The sequence below is a fragment of the Podarcis raffonei genome, chromosome 16 (genome assembly GCF_027172205.1).
Source record: "Podarcis raffonei isolate rPodRaf1 chromosome 16, rPodRaf1.pri, whole genome shotgun sequence".
Lineage (NCBI taxonomy): Eukaryota > Metazoa > Chordata > Lepidosauria > Squamata > Lacertidae > Podarcis > Podarcis raffonei.
In genome coordinates, this window is record NC_070617.1 from 16,975,056 (window position 1) to 16,992,084 (window position 17,029).

Consider the following 17,029-nt stretch of genomic DNA (forward strand, 5'->3'; position numbering starts at 1 on the left):
TTAGGGGGAAAGTTTTTTTTAGGAAGCCACTAAAAGTTTTGGGAGGGGAGGAGCAGGCTTATAGTGAGTGCATGAGAATATTTCACAGGAGGTGCTTTTTGTAAAATAAAAATTTCATCCTTTGTGTGTGTGTCTCTTCTCTCCCTTCATCACACCCCCCTCAAACCTAAATCCGGCCCTGGTTATTACATAACAAATGCAATAAATAAAGAAGTAAACTTGGTGCGTCTTTGCCAGTTAATTTTACAGCTGCTGTCAGGCAGAAATCCCACCGGTGCTGTTGGACTGCCTGCCTGTGTGCAGCGCCAAACGCTTTGACGTCCCGGCTGTCAACCCTCGAGCGCTGACGACGCCTCTCCTCTCTCTCTCTCCTCCCCTCCGACGGGGCGGAGACCGGCAGCTGGGCAGCCCCTTCCCAGCACCGTCGGCTGGAAGATGGCGCAGCTGTCCGGGCTGCTCCTGGTCGAGCTGGCCCTGAACGCCGCCGCCTTCCTGTGCGGAGTCATTTGCTCCTCCGCCCTCACCGTTACCCAGGTAAGGTCCCGAGAGAGAGAGAGGGCGATCCCGGACCCGCAAAGTCTCCCTTTCCCATCCCGGGCAAAAAAGTTCTCCTGCGCTTTTGCGCTCGTCCCGTTAAAGAGCCACCGCTTAGTGGCGCAAGAGTGTTTCTGAGCACGTGAAGAGGGCGCCGGGCTTTCGCTTGAGTGCAGAGGAGGGAGTAGCTGTGCACGACCAGAGCTGCGTCGTTGGGCCTGCCAAAGTGCAGTGTGTCCAGCATTTTTGCTTGTAACGTATCAATAAGAAAGGGCACCCCTGAGTGCATGCAGAGAGCAATTTATGTTCCACATGGTGGCTTAGAATTCATCTCCTCTTCCATGTTGATTTTTGAGCGCCAGAACCTCTTTAGAAAAAACTCTGCTTTTATAACCGCAGAACACCCAATCTTTGTATGTATGGGATAAGAGGTCGAGGGCTTCCAAGTCAGAGGGTGTCACGCGCCTGATTTTTAAAAAATTAAAATGCAATCCCCAACCCATCTATTACTGCCTTTCTGAGTTTGCATTCAGACTTCCCTGAGCTACCTTGGGTGGTGGAGAGTTTTTTTAAAACAACAATTTGTGCACTCTGTCAAGTCTCTAGTCCTCATGAACCTGCCTATTCCACCATCCGCTGTAACGAGACAGCTACATACAAAACAGTTAACACCAACTTGAAACCGGTTTTGCCTAAGTGGCTTCATTCCTCGCGAGGACCTTTGGAAGTCTGCTGTTTTGCTGGAAAGAACGCGAAGGCTTCTGAAAAAAATGGTTCCAAAGGTTTTCCGTTGGGAAATGGGGAAATCTGAGCTCACAGCTACTGACCCAACCTCGGATTGTTGCAAAAGATTTATAATAATGCACCAAACTTGCATATTTTTAAAAAGCAGGCCGTGTGGTGTCGTGTCATATGAGCATCAGCCGTGCACATTAATGCTCGTCAGCTGAGTGAGAGTTTGGCTGACTTCCTGCACAAATCCTTTTGCTGCCGGGAGCACTTTCGCCCGACAGCCTTCCGGGCCTGTGTCACATGTGCTTGGCACTCACCTTACTGGCCTGTGCGGATGAACACTCCCTTGTTTTGGGATGGCCTAGCTATAGTTGCACTGGGACGTGGGTGGCGCTGTGGGTTAAACCACAGAACCTAGGACTTTCCGATCAGAAGGTTGGCAGTTCGAATCCCTGCGACGGGGTGAGCTCCCGTTGCTCGGTCCCTGCTCCTGCCAACCTAGCAGTTCGAAAGCACGTCAAAGTGCAAGTAGATAAATAGGTACCACTCCGGCGGGAAGGTAAACGGCGTTTCCGTGCGCTGCTCTGGTTCGCCAGAAGCGGCTTAGTCATGCTGGACACATGACCCGGAAGCTGTACGCCGGCTCCCTCGGCCAATAAAGCGAGATGAGCGCCGCAACCCCAGAGTCGGTCACGACTGGACCTAATGGTCAGGGGTCCCTTTACCTTTTATAGTTGCACTGGCTCTTTCCCTGGGCACAATGGTTTGGAGGAAAGAAGAGGCAATATTCTCAGCCTGGGGTTTAGAAGTCGCCAGGGAACAGATGAAAGAGATCAGGCAATCAGGGAGGGGGTTGGAGCAGATGCAGTTGTTGTTGTTTATTTTTTTGCTCAGAGCAGTTTTAAAAATACCAAAATTATCATCAAGAATAACCTCTAACATAAAAACCCTGCAACACACTTTTTCCTTTCTCATGTTCAATTATACTGCCATAAAGCCTGCATTGATTAAATGATGCTTTGTTTATTGTGGGGAGAGGAGGCTTTTATTTCTTTTCAAATAAATAGGCTTAAACATTTGGTCCAAAAAGAAAAAGAAAAAAGGTTTGTTCATGTGATCCCTATTTTATTTATTTCATAAAATTTAGATACCGCCTGATGTAGGGGAAAAACCTCAAAGTGGTTTGCAAAAAGATAAAACAATAAAAATGATCATTTAAAAAATTTACAACCACAATTTAAAACATAACAGAAAGCTAAGACCACAATAGAATAAACTAAAACAAATTAAAACTTGTGGAATTCTCTTCCCCAGGGAAGTTCATCTGGTGCCTTAAATATATCTGTGGGATTGGGGGTTATTGTTTTATTTTTCTAATTGTTTTTATTATGTGCTTTGTTATTCCGTATTTTTATGCTGTGAACCACCCTGAGTTCTTAATTCAATAAATAAAAAATAAATAAAAAATTTCTAAACACCTGGGTGGGCTTGTCTAAATAAGAATGCCAGAAAAAAATACAGTGAAGGTTCCTGCCTGATATCAATAGGCAGGGAGTTCCACAGTGTTGGTGCTACCACACTAATATTAGTCAACAGTTGTGAAGTAATTTTTTAAAACGCGTCCTTTATTAGAACAACCACAAAAGTTATTTATTTAATTTATATGTTGTGTTCATTCAAAGACCTCAAGGGGTTCCCCCTCCTTTAATCCTCAAACCTGTGAGGTAGGTTAGGTGGAGAGAGAGAAAGACTGTTTTGAGTTCTTCTGGGGAGCTTCATGAACTCAGCCTGGGTTTATGCTGCTCCTTGTAACCGTTAAACCACACTCGCTTCCTTTCATCATCAACAGCTTCAACAGAGATTACGCAAGCAACACCATTATTAGTTGCTGGGGGTAATGAAATTAACTTTAAAAAAACACACACATGCACGCTAAACATTATATTTTCAAAACGTGAAGCAGAGTACTCTCTGGTTCTTGTAGCAAGGAGTTTCATAGGGCCCTGAAGCACTTTCAGCCTTTGAGGCCACTAGCTGTAATAAAAATAAGGCTATCAATAACCCAAACACAAAATAAAGCACCAAAAAGAGATTGAGACATAACAGGGTTTGTTTGTTTTTTTAATGAAATACAGTAAGTGCTTTTCTGCCTGAGCGAGTATGTCACATTTGAGTCCGTTATACATAAAAACAAGTTGTTGAAAAATTAAGAAGTGTCAAAATTTGACGCCCCCTGTTGAGCCCATTGCCAGGGCCAAATGGCCTTTCTGACAGGCTGAGCTAGGAAGCAAGCAATGCTCTCAGCTGCCTTTTCTAGCATAGTACAGGCAACCCCACCCCCCATTTATGTGTGTTCAAGGTGTGCACCACCCAGACTGTGTGCATTGCTGTGAACCTGGAAGTGGCACGAAAAGGGGTGAAAATAGCATGAAAATGGCAAAATTGTGCAAAAAGAGCATCTAGCAACCCCATGAACCTTTGCACCAACATTTGAGGCCTGTGGAGAGTTGGAGTGTAGAGGAAGGAGGTTTGTGGGGAGCGATTGTGGCGGAGTTTGCTGGATTTGGGGTTTTTAAAAAAAGGGTTTTTCAAAGGTTTCCAGAGGGTTCTACAGGCTTTTTCAATGGTGTTCCCAGTGCGATTTCACTTAAACGTGTGGTACCTCGGAACGTAACCCCCACATAAATGGGGAGCTGCTTTTAATCGTTTTTCTTGGAAGTACGTGGCTTTCTGCAATTTTTGAGAGAACAAGTCCAAGGAACTTGCCATCCACATTAAGGAAGCGACAGAAGAAGTGGTCGCTGTGGGTTTATTTCTCTTCTGCCTGCATATGCTACAGGCATCGACTCGCACACGACAGCCTTTACGTGCGGCACCGGGAAATAAATACCGTATTTTTCCCTCTATTACACGCAGATTTTTTCTCCTAAAAAGTAAGGGGAAATGTCTGTGCGTGTTATTGAGCGAATGTGTGGTCCCTGGAGCTGACAAGCGCGAGTGAAGGCAAAAATCAGGCAAATATCAAATCGTCCAGAGAAGGGAGGAAAGGAGGAAGTTGCTGCTTTCCTGCATTCTGCCTCAGGGTCTTACTGCCCACCCGCTTCTGTTTCCTTACTGTGTTTGCTCAAACGGAACAAAGAGCAGAGAAAACCCCTCCCCTCCAGGCAATTCCTTTCCGTGCGTCTGGGACTCGAAGGCAACATGCAGGTTGGGGGGGGGGAGAGAGAGAGAGCTGGCTGGCTTGTGTGTGGGGGGGGGGGGACTTTTGCCTTCCTTTCCTCCCTCCGGTAAAACCCCTCTCCTGCATTCTTAGCCAGCTGCTTCTCTGCACACCCCTCTCCTTGTCGCTTCTATGTTTTTCCTTCCCTCCCTACTTAAAACGTGGTTCCAATCACGGATCCACATGGATCCTCAGGATCTTTGCATTGAGTCACCCCAAATTCACCATCAGATCACATAGCAATGATCTGATGCAAAAACAGGGCTGCAATGGTGCAAAAACATGGTTACAAAGCACGGATCCACATGGATCCTCAGGATCTTTGCATTGGGTCACCCCAAATTCACCATCAGATCACATAGCATGTCCATGGCTACAGCCTGCACCAAAAAAATCACGCACCCACTGTTGCCTGGGGCTGCAATGGTACAAAAACGTGGTTACAAAGCATGGATCCACATGGATCCTCAGGATCTTTGCATTGGGTCACCCCAAATTCACCATCAGATCACATAGCATGTCCATGGCTACAGCCTGCACCAAAAAAATCACGCACCCACTGTTGCCTGGGGCTGCAATGGTACAAAAACGTGGTTACAAAGCATGGATCCACATGGATCCTCAGGATCTTTGCATTGGGTCACCCCAAATTCACCATCAGATCACATAGCATGTCCATGGCTACAGCCTGCACCAAAAAAATCACGCACCCACTGTTGCCTGGGGCTGCAATGGTGCAAAAACGTGGTTACAAAGCACAGATCCACATGGATCCTCAGGATCTTTGCATTGGGTCACCCCAAATTCACCATCAGATCACATAGCATGTCCATGGCTACAGCCTGCACCAAAAAAATCACGCACCCACTGTTGCCTGGGGCTGCAATGGTGCAAAAACGTGGTTACAAAGCACAGATCCACATGGATCCTCAGGATCTTTGCATTGGGCTACCCCAAACTCACCGTCAAATCACATGTCTGTGGCCGCAGCATGAAGCACAAAAATGATACATCCACTGTTTCATTCAGAATTTTTTTTTCTTGTTTTCCTCCTCTAAAAACTATGTGCGTGTTATGGTCAGGTGCGTGTTATCGAGCGAAAAATACGGTAAGTAAATAGATTCAAACCTGGAAATAGCGGGAGAGACCTGGAGAGTCTCCATGGCATCAGAAGAGGATTTTGTGAGTCCAGAGGGACAGGAGGTGCAGTTACGCTTTTTAGGCTGCTCAGCGCCCCCCCCCAACAGTGTATGCATGGGGTTGCACAGCTACAGCTGCCACTTTTCCATGATTCCTAGAGCTTCCCGCTGGCTCCAGAGCTTCCATTCTAGCTGTGGATATTTTTGGATACAGTATTTTTGGTCTGGATTGCAGGGAGGGCAGCGGAGAAGGCATTTAAAGGGTGTTTAGAAGGTGCTCCCCACTTTTCACTTATGTGCGGGGGCAGGACGTAACCCACCCACCCCACATAAGGTGGGGCGGCAATACCTGTACTGTCTAGGGCAAGATTGGGGAGCCCTTTCAGCCCAAGGGGCACATGCCCCTTCAGGTGGTGTGGCAGGTGCCAGTGATGGGCGGGGCTGAAAGTAAAAGTGGGCGGGGTTGTGGCTGTAAATTTTGCCTTTGTGCAATAGGCTGAGGACCCAAATAGCTAAAAGAGTACCATCCCCGTTGTCAGTCATCTCAGACCGTACAGTGGGCAGGAGAAGGGGTATTGTCGGTGTCGCCTGTGGGGGCTGCTTGGTTGACGTGGATCCATGACAGGGCCTTCTCAGTGGTGGCTCCCTTGGTGTTGACTTTTAGGAGGAATCCCCATCCTTTCTCACTTTATCCCTCTCTTCCTTCCTTCCAGGGGGAGTTCGGTGGCCAGTGCATCCTCTATGGGACTGTGCGCTACAATGGGACTCTGAGCTTAAGCACTTCCAGCCACGTCTCGCTTTGCTACTTTGTCTCGGCCGTCTCCCTCCTGGCCGCCATTTCCTCCTTCGTGGCTCTTCTCCGCAGCGTCTACATTTCCTGCTTCGGTGACAGCGAGAGACGGTCGTGAGTCACGAAGGCGGGGAGCGAAACGGGGAGTTTTCCAGTTGGGTTGTGTTTGGCTTATTCTTGACATCCCCTGTCCTCTGTCTCTCCCCACAGGGGTGACGTTTGGGTCAAGGCGTTCTTGGCTATCTCAGCTGTGGTCCTCTTCTTCTTGCTCATCTCGGCCTGCATCCTTCGGGTCGGCATGGATGCTCTCTGTGGGTCCATTCATACTTCTGCGGCTGCACCGAGGTAAATGCCAGAAAAGATGCTCAGTCCTCGCTTGAATTGGTTGGTTGCCTTTATAGCTCACCTTTCCCCCAGAGAAGCTCAAAATGGTGGGCCTGGTTCTTCCCGCTCCTTGTTTATCCCGCCAGCCTGTGAGGTAGATCAGGCTGAGAGCAGTGAGTGGCCCAGGAACCTTTGGTGGGAAGCCATGACAGTTTTAAGTGGCACCATAGCACATTAAATGTATGGTATTAATGTGGTCCGTGTATTGATGGCTCGATATATTTGTTTCTCTCAGAAGTCTTCCCCCTCTCTCCTTTTTCCCCCTCTTGGCTTTGGGCTCAACAACCGGACGTCTTTGGTTAATTCTGTCTTGGTTAGTTCTTTAGTGAAGCATTTATTTAATTGGAAAGCAGTTGAGATTTCACAAGGTCTTTTTGCCTTGATAGATTAAGTTATACAAGATCTAATTTTCATCAGCTGATAGTCTAGCTCAGAAGCTATGGGGTAAATGATAGCAGAGTACCACGTGTCTGCCTGCTAGCAAGTGGTTTATGGAGGCACCCTCCAAGATAAACTAGGTCTGGATGTGGCTTTTCTGCTATACCTCTAAAATCCTGTCCTCAGGGAATACAAGATGCTGGGGGTGGGGGTAATTTGCATGACAGGCTGTAGCTCAGTGGTAGAGCATCTGCTTTGAATGCAGAAGGTGCCACATTCAATCTCTGGGGTCACCCAGTAGGAGTAGGAGAGATTCCAGTCTGAAACTCTGGAGAGCCTCTGCCGATCTGTGTAGACAATACTGAGCTAGAGGGACCAAGTTCAGAAAGCAGGTTCCTGTTTAAATGTGTAACACGCACACATATGAGATATTATTTACTGCCTTAAGGGTAAAGGGACCCCTGACCATTAGGTCCAGTCGTGACCGACTCTGGGGTTGCGGCGCTCATCTCGCTTTATTGGCTGAGGGAGCCGGTGTACAGCTTCCGGGTCATGTGGCCAGCATGACTAAGCTGCTTCTGGCAAATCAGAGCAGCGTACGGAAACGCCGTTTACCTTCCCGCCGGAGCTGTACCTATTTATCTACTTGCAATTTTTGGCATGCATTCGAACTGCTAGGTTGGCAGGAGCTGGGACCGAGCAACGGGAGCTCACCCCGTCGCAGGGATTCGAACCCCCAACCTTCTGATCGGCAAGTCCTAGGCTCTGTGGTTTAACCCACAGCGCCACCCGTGTCCCTTAGTATTATATAAATAATGTGTGTGTCTATGAGATCGTTTGCTGTATATTAGTATTATATGAATATAGTATAGCAGTAGATACAGGGAGTTTGCATCATATTTCTATGCTTTTAGATAGATGTTTCCATTGTTATTCTAGATTATATGGATAAATATGCATAGGTAAGTAATGCATTGTATTCATGTTATTATAGAATACTTCAGATATAAAAAATATTTTTCATATATGGCACACACAAAAATAGAACCTTGTTCTATTTTGTGGGGAACCCATGTTGAATCCCTGGCAACATCTCCAGGTAAGACTGGCAATGCCCCCTGCCTGGAACCATGGAGGGCTGCTGCCAGTCAGTGTAGATCGCACTAAGGTAGATGGACCATTAATCTGACTGGGTCCTCAACAGTTTCCTGGGCACCTGTTTTCACTTGAGTGACACCTTTCGACTACAGTGAGTTAACTGCTCTGGCTTGTCTCTCCTCGCTTCCCGCCTTGCAGTTGTCAAGAAGCTCAGCACCGCCCTTGGGTCCAGCCCTATCGTGCCGCAAGGTTCTATGACAACCTCTACACTGCAGAGGTGAGTGGTGCTTAAATGGCAGACTATTGAATCAAAGCTATTTGTCGCTGTTCCTCAGCTTCTCCTCGGCAAAGGGGTCTTATCTCAGTCACACCCCCAGGTAAAAATGTTCACCACGTACAGAAATCTAGTCTTAACTGCACTTACCGTAATATTTGTCCATGTTCTGGCAGCGTAATCCAAATTCTTGCACATGTGTTTACTTCATGCACAGTTGTAGATGCCACATAATACCCATCCTGCATTTTATCTTTTAGTGTGGTGGCACCTACACTTTGGAACTCCTTGCCACTTGACAGCAGGCAGGCGCCTTCACTGTATCCCTTTCTGCACCTGCTAAAAACATTTTGGTTTAGACAAGCCTACCCAGAGATCTAGAATGCTGGTGTGTGTCTTAATCTGTTTTTAGCTTATTAATTTTTTTAACCGTTTTTACTGATAGTGGTGAACTACAGTGGTGAACTAGAAGAAATTAAAAATTTACAGCTGCCTTTCCCAACCTGGTGCCCTACCAACGTTTTGGAATGCATCTCCTGTCTATACAGCCCACAGCTCAACACAGCTGACAAAATCCAAAACATCTAGAGGGCACCCGGTTGCACGAAACAGGTTTTCATTCTGACTTTGCCCCTTCTTCTCCTTTCCCGACTTCAGGCGGCTGCCTGGGTGAACTTCTTCTTCTGGTGTTTGACGGCGTTGCTGCTGTACTTGGAGAGTGTCGGCAAATTCCCATTCCAGCCCCCTCAGAGCAGCGGCCTCACGTGGAACGACGACGAGACAGCGCCTATCATTGGGGATGGACCACGTGGGCCTTCGTGAAGTGGGGGTATCGCCACCATTATCATCTCTGCTGCTCTTTAGGGAGCAGATCCGGGGCACCCCACTTTTGCCTTCTCTTTCCCATCAGCTTCATAGAAGAGGGGGGGTCTCTCCCTTATTGTGCCCGGACAGCAAAAGTTTCCGAAGAACCACCTGTTAACTTCTAATGGACTCCTTCACATTACGTGGCTGCTCGACTAGAAATTGCAGAATTGCAAGAACCTGGAAGGTGGTCAGCAGCTTAACTTTTTGAGCAATGGCTCTGCAGACGTTTGCATTTCCAAGGTGGAAAAATTGACATTTGAGATAGAATTGGCCAAAGGAAAGGCAAAATCTTTTGACTTCCTTGTTACCTGGAGTCGACTTGTGGAGTACATTCAGGAATGTCCCCAAGATCCTCACCTTTCGTCTGCCTTCCTGAAACTGCAGAACACTATCTGAAGTGACTTCTCTAGTCATTTGGACTCAATAATTTCTCCTACTTGGGATAACCTCAAAAGCTTTCCAACGGCTTGTTCTTTTGTAGTGCGGTGAAGGAGAACTTGCCTGTTTCTATTGTTTTCTCACAAAAAACCAATAAAATATATTTTTTAAAGACCTTCAGATGGACAAGCCCCTTCTGGAGTGAGGTGCTGGACTTTTAATATTGCCTGAAGGGCCATGGAATCTGTCTCTTTTCCATATTAACAGCGCCCTCTAACTTCCCCCCTACCCATTCTCAGCCCCTCTTGAAAACGGTCAGTCTCCGCTACAGGGCAGTGTAGGAAGACAGGAATCTTCTTGTGCTTCATGAGACCATTGGTTCATTAGCTCAGTATTGTCTACACTGACTGGCAGCAGCTCTCAGGGTTCCAGACAGTGAGTTTCCCCCCAGTCGTTCCTGGACATGCCCAGGATTGAACCTGGACCTTTGCATGTAAAAGCAGATGCTATACCACTGAAAGGATGAAAGGTAGGCTGTGTCTCTGTAAGAACCAAATTTTCATACCTGTGTGGACTGAGAACAGGTCAGGGAACCCTCACCTACTGCCAGTGCTGAGCTCCATTCAGCATTGCAGCTTTGGGTCCCAATAACTCACATCTGAGTCACACTCCAGGCATCTGGCCTGGGCACCTCCTAAGAAGAGGCATGTTTCTTGCGAAGGGACTGGGCCTTGTTTTTGCGGACAGTTGAGCATTATACAGTCAACTCACAACTTGCATACATTTAATTGCAGCTTTACACCCTTGGTGGCTGGCAGGCTGAAATTGCACAAATTAAACACATGCACGGTGGAGAGCTTAAAAGCTCTCAGACTGGCTTACCAGGCTCTGGGAAGCTACTGTGAGATCTTGTGAGAGCTACCCAGAGCCCACGCAAGAGTCTTCCAGAGTCCAGCAAGCAAGGCACACCTGGTGCACCAGCTTTGGAAAGGTAGGGATGGTTGTGCAGATGTGGTTTGGCGGTTGAATATACGCCGTTTCGGCTTTAAGCACAACCGCACACACACGGAACATGCTGCAAGTCGACTATGGGAATGCGTATCTAGTTTGTTTGGTGTGTATCGATCTTGCCTGCCCGTTTGCGGGTGATAAGGGTTAGCTTGTGTAGCTGATAGGAGGAGCCAGTGATGTCCATATGAAGCAGGTAGACAAAGGCTTTTTAAAAAGTTGGCTAGCCTTCAGGTGGGTAGATCAAGGTGGATCTCTGGAGGCTAAGGAAAAGCTTGGGAGAGAAAGCCAGCAAAGCAGGGCTGTGCAAAGAGAACAAAGGGGCTTGAGTAAGATTTCGTTTTGTTTTGGCAAGCCTATCCAGATATGTGGAAGGTTAGTGAATGTTCTTCATTCATTACTGATTTTAATTTTTTTAAATTAATTTTTTACCGATTTTAAAAAAATATTATTATTCCTTTTTTGGAGAGTTAAAACAACAATCAAGCTATATACATTTTATGAAGCAAATAAATAATAATCAGCCCAAATTTTGGTTGCATGTTGAGCTAAGCTTTATTTTCTACATTAAGCAAGTTCAAAACCAAAGAGATAAAGTAAGGGGGTTTTTTTTGGTTTTTTGAGACTGGTGTTTACAGGTGAAAAGGTATAACTTGTGGGTGCTTCTGCCTTCTGCTGAAAGCAGTATCTGCCAGGGATTTTCTGGTAGATCCCCAGGGAATTTTGTGAATTCCCGGAATACCTTGGTGGGGAAGCAAGACTGGTTTAAATCTGTAATGTGGACATGTGAGGGTCAGTAAGCAGCCTTCTCCAACCTAGGGCCCTCCAGAAATTTCGGACTACAATTCCCATCAGCTGTGCTGGCAAGGGCTGGCTGATGGGAGTTGTAGCCCAAAGCATCTGGGAGGGCCACCGGTTTGGTAAAGGCTGGTCTAGATCTGCTTAATTACAGAGCCCTGGACAAAAAGAAAGAGAGAGAGAGATCTGATTCCTTCTTCGAAGGTTGCTCATCAAACATATGGAGTGCCTTCCTCTTCATCACTTGGGGTGGCACTAGAGGACTTCAGGAGGACTGCGGGGCCTTGGTACTCTGTGCAGTCCTCATCGTGGATGTAAGGTGTGTCGATGCCGTAAAGCTGGACGACTTCACCCTTGCACTCCCATTTCTGCAAGCATGAAAGGAAGGGGGAAAATTTAATTGCATTAGCATGATTGCAAACTTCTTGGCATGCTCCATGGCACATCTCCAGATCGGGTTAAGAGCCTTGCCAGCAGAGGTGGTTTTAAGGTAGAGTGACTGGTTCTTCCACGCTGCAGGTGGCAACACAACCATGCTGTAAATGTAGCACAAGAGTTTGGGGGCCGCAGAATTTTAGCGTCGCACAAGGCGCCAATGAAATTTGAGAGCCCAAAGTCTTACCACTGCTGCTAGAACCTCCGGAGCACAGGCAGCCAATCAGAATAGTCAGCCAATACAGAAGAGTTTGGATTTGATATCCCGCCTTTCACTCCCTTTAAGGAGTCTCAAAGCGGCTAACATTCTCCTTTCCCTTCCTCCTCCACAACAAACACTCTGTGAGGTGAGTGGGGCTGAGAGACTTCAGAGAAGTGTGACTGGCCCAAGGTCACCCAGCAGCTGCATGTGGAGGAGCGGAGACGCGAACCCGCTTCCCCAGATTACGAGACTACCGCTCTTAACCACTACACCACACAGCTTCATACAGCACAGGAGCCGTTGACACCGTGCGTTTAAAGCGCTACAGTACCACTTTAAACAGTCATGGTTCCTCCCCCCCCAAAAAAAGAATCCTGGGAACTGTAGTTTAAGGGTGCTGCTGAGAGTTTGTTAGGAGACTCCCCTACTCACCATCACAGCTGCAATTCCCAGAGTGGTTTCACGATCCAATACCTCTTCCCTGGTAGCTCTGGGAATTGTAGCTCTGTGAGGTGGAATAGGGGAGCCTCCTAACAACTTTCAGCACCTTTAACAGCCTACAACTCCCAGAATGCTTTGGATGGAGCCATGACTGTTTAAAGTGGTACCATAGTGCTTTGCATGTATGGTGTGAATGGTCCTTTGTTAACTCTGGAGCACTGCTATGGTAGGATCAGAGCATTGTGAGGAACCCCAGAGATCTTCTAGTCCAGCCTTCACCAACCTGGTGACCCTCCATATATTGGTGGACTCCAACTTCTGGAGGGCCACCAGTTTCCCATCCCTGAACTACAGAGTTTACTAGTACCTCCAGCGGAGGAGAGGAACCCACCCACCATTTACTTCACTGTTGAACAGAGCTCAGCTAAGTCCTACTCAGAGTAGGACCCATTCATATGAATGAACCCAAATTTGCCATAGTCATGTCCCTTAACCTCAGTGGGCCTATTCTGAGTAAGACGTGTGTTGACACGCCATGACATTTGCATGGTTGAAATGCAGCCTTCTGACTACATTTGCTCCCTGCCCTGTCCGACACTGGAATGCAGCCCCTGGAAGGTTGCCCACTAGGAAGTGTGGCCCTTGGGTCAAAAAAATGTGTGTGTGTGTGTCCCCACCCCCCATCCCATTGTAGCAGAGACATGTGTGCTTACAAACACACAGCACATTTCGGAGTGTGAAGGGGCTTCCCACCAGTAATGAATCAGAAGTGTTGGCCTCAGACCAGCAGTGTGTGGATCTGGCCTAAAGGCGGTGGCAACAATCCAACCTCACAGGGCTGCTAGTGAGTGACTCCCAAGGTCTTCCCAGTTCAACTATGCCATATACTGGCATCTGCTGTTGTTGTTGAAGGTAGCTGTTACAAAGTACAGGTAATTAAACTCTAACAGAATTAAAACAATATTAAAAACAAATTTGTTAAAATACAGACACGAAAAACAGCACAGCACTATTAAAGGCCTTTTCCTTTTCAAACAAACAACAAACAAACAAACAAACAAACAGAGGCTTGTCGGAACAAAACAGTCTTCGCCTGCCAGTGGAAGAACAACAAGGAGGGAGACCGTCTGGCTTCTCTAGGGAGGGAGTTCTAAAGTCTGGGAGCAGCCACCGAGAAGGCCCTGTAAAAGGCAGCTACAGCCCCGCGACCCAGTCCCTTATCTTCATCAGACCCATTTTAAAACCTTGTAATAAGAGGCCTCTTCCTCACCTTGGCATCGAGTGGGATTTCGCAGATCTCAGCGTCCCCCTCCGCCTGGTCCTTGCCACATTGGGCCTTCACCAGCACTGAATTTATGTGGTAAATGCGTCCCATCGTGTTCTGGAGGGAGAAATCAAGTAAATTCTTAAGTGGCCTTACTCCTATGCCTCCCATCCTCACCAAGGCTGCGTCTGTGTGTTCTGCATCGTCTTAATAAGGGTTTTTTTCATGCAAATTTTCCTGGGTGTAAAGGTGGGAAGAAGCTACAGAAGTTGGCACAGTTGGGTAGTTGAGTAAAAATGCCTGCAGTTTGAACCATTTAATAGAGCTGGTTAGCTCAGTCAGTAGAGCATGCGGCTCTTAGTCTCAGGGCCACAGGTTCAAGCCTGGGTATAGGGCGGCATATAAATTCTAATAATAATAATAATAACAACAACAACGGCCCCTGTCCCAAACATCACTGGCCAGCAAATCCCATCCTATCTGGGATGGAGCAGACTGGAGCTCTAGGAAACGAAGCTGAGTTCAGTTAGCTGCTAGCTGAACAGGAGCTGCAATTTGTTAAGGGTGCTGAGAGTTGTTAGGCATTCCCCTCTTCCCCTCACACAGCTACAATTCCCAGAGTTCCCTGCAAAGAGGGATTGGTTGTCAAGCCAATCTGGGAATTATACCTCCTTGGCCGCTGTGGTATGGCGTGGCGGCAGGCGGGTTGCCCTAGTGGGCAGGCAGGAAACCTGTGGGAGGCGGGCTCTGTTCACCCTCCACGTGCTCCTTCATCTGCATGTCCCCCCATCCCAGCTGCCCAGTCCACTGCGGGAGGTGTGTGTGCTACACTTGCCCTGCCCCGGTGCTGGCAACCCACGCTACACTGTGGACTCTCAGCACTCAGAACACACTACACCTCCCAGAATTATTTGAGGGTAGCCATGACAGTTTGAAGTGGCATCATATCGCTTTCAATGTATGGTGTGAATATGGCCTGGCTGCTCACAGCTGTGATTGGCTAGCTGAGGAGATAGACAGAAAAGACTAAGGAGTCTCTGAATGATGGGATATTTATGAATATACTCCATAGGGGGCAGGGGACGACACCACGGGAGTGAAGGGATTCAGATTTGGATTTTGGGGTGCAGGAAAAAGTATGATTACAGCTCTGCTCATCTTGCCCTGGTGACCCAGGGTTAGCCAGCATTATTATTTATCCCATCTTTTTCTCAAAGATGCTCCTTGTGACGTACATTCTCCTCCCGTACATTCTCACCCACAGTGACCCTCTGAGGCAGGTAAGTTTGAGGGGCAGCGTCTACCCAAGGTTACACTCAGTGAGTTTCATGGTCGAGTGGTGGTTTGAAGCCTGGTCTCCCATGTCCTAGTCCAGCACTCTAACCCAGGGGTTCCTGAACTTGTGTCTCCAGCTGTTTTTGGACAACAGTTCCCAACATCCCTGACCACTGGTTCTGCTAGCAAGGGATGATGGGAGTTGTAGTCCCAAAACAGCTGGAGACCCAAGTTTGGTAGACCCTGCTCTAACCAATACACCACAAATGCTGTCTGGCATCACTTCCAGTCTTACCTCCACCATAATGTGGGTCACCTCTGCTGGCGCTTTCTGGTACTTGCTGTTGTGCTTCTTGTTCAAGTGCTCCACGAACATTTCGTGAGCTTGGAGAGCCTGGTCTTGCATCGCCTTGCGTTGCTTTGCCCAAACGCCATGGCTTGCCTGCAGGGCTGCTGCAATTTGTTCGCGGCTTGGAGGGGGTGGTGGACGTCTGAACTGTTGCTCTTCCCCTTGGGGTGGTTCTCCCCAGGCCAGCACAAAAGCCAGTGGCAAAAGGAAACACACCCAGGAGATAGACATGGTCTTTGGAACAGCTGGGATCCAGAGTGTGCCTGGTTGTCATGCCAGGCACAGATATAAGGAGCAAAGCCCCGCCCTGGAGAAAGAGCGCTTCAATGGGAAATGGAGACAAAGGCCACACCCACCTCCATTGCCAGCGTGCCATTTTGTTTTCTGTTTAGGCTGAAAGGGTAAGATGGTGCAATGGTTCCACGTATTTAGTTTTTTGTTTTTTTAAATGGGTTGCTCAGATGCCAGAAACTCAGCCCATCCTGAGAAGGGAACTATGGGCAGTGTGTGTGTGTGTGTGTGTGTGTGTGTCTTTGTCTTTTCTGGCACAACCTCATCAGAATGCAAAGACGTTGCCAGGGAAAGTCCATTCATGTGACTGAAATACTCTTATCTTATCACAGAAGGTGGCCTGAGTGCATTTGTCAGGTTGGCCAGGTGTCTTAGATTTCCTTCAATAATAAAAAAAAAATGCTTGCAAATTTGCATGCTCTCCTCTCAGGGGCAGCCTCAGCTGGCCGGTCCATAAGGCAGACTGAGGCAATCGCCTCAGGTGGTGGGAATCCAAGAGATGTCCCTATTCCACCACTGCTAGAGAAGCGAGGAGAAGCACCCATGGTGAATTCCAAGTTCTGGCAAGATCTCATGAGAGCCCCACAAAATCTCATGGCAGCCCAATGAGATCTTGCGCTCGAGCTCCCCAAAATCGCGGTAAATGGTGGGTGGCAATGGGAAGTCACACAGGGTGGGACCTTCCCATTTGACCTTAGGTGGTGAAATGGGAAGATGGCAACCCCCTATCACCCCACTGCCAAACCTAGCTTAGCCGGGTTGTGGGGGCAGGCATGGCACCCGTGGTGGCCCCACTCTGTGGGAATCTGCCACCCATGTCAGCTGCTTCAGTCTGCCTCTTGGGAGCACTGGCCCTGTCTCCTCTTAACAAGAACAGATTGGGCTTTCTCTTTGTGCAAACCATTGTGATACTTTCTTGGCAGTTGGGGAACAGCACAGCAACTGTATTTTCTCAAACTTGGGTCCCTGGCTGCTGTTGGACTACAACTCCCATCATCCCTAGCTAGCAGGACCAACAGTCAGGGATGATGGGAGCTGTAGTCCAACAACAGTTGGCACCTAACATAAGCATTAGCAGAACATAGCTCTTATGGCTAGTAGTACTTTTTAGAAGAAAATATATTCCACGCTTATAGTAAAGGTCTTTTTTCCTTTTCCACCAAACAAAGTAA

General features: G+C 47.8%; 1 protein-coding gene across 2 annotated transcripts; it reads left to right on the forward strand.

Annotated features, from left to right (window-relative positions):
* Window positions 1–53: 53 nt before the first annotated feature.
* Window positions 54–9,969, forward strand: TMEM179B (transmembrane protein 179B). Of its 2 annotated transcripts, none has more exons than XM_053369039.1 (5): window positions 54–534; window positions 6,339–6,526; window positions 6,626–6,760; window positions 8,474–8,552; window positions 9,207–9,969. In XM_053369039.1, exons 1-5 carry the CDS (start codon window positions 436–438, stop codon window positions 9,369–9,371), a joined length of 666 nt encoding a protein of 221 aa, XP_053225014.1. In that variant the 5' UTR covers window positions 54–435; the 3' UTR covers window positions 9,372–9,969. The 2 variants fall into 2 exon arrangements, with proteins under 2 accessions (XP_053225014.1, XP_053225013.1); XM_053369038.1 differs by having other exon boundaries at window positions 56–534; window positions 6,339–6,529.
* Window positions 9,970–17,029: the final 7,060 nt, after the last annotated feature.

Bases quoted from the DNA above. Each gene is read 5' to 3' on its own strand.
- TMEM179B (XM_053369038.1), top strand. From the start codon at position 436: ATGGCGCAGCTGTCCGGGCTGCTCCTGGTCGAGCTGGCCCTGAACGCC. The intron at 535-6,338 runs GTAAGGTCCCGA...CCTTCCTTCCAG, and splicing joins CCGCCCTCACCGTTACCCAG to GGGGAGTTCGGTGGCCAGTG. The intron at 8,553-9,206 runs GTGAGTGGTGCT...TCCCGACTTCAG, and splicing joins ACAACCTCTACACTGCAGAG to GCGGCTGCCTGGGTGAACTT.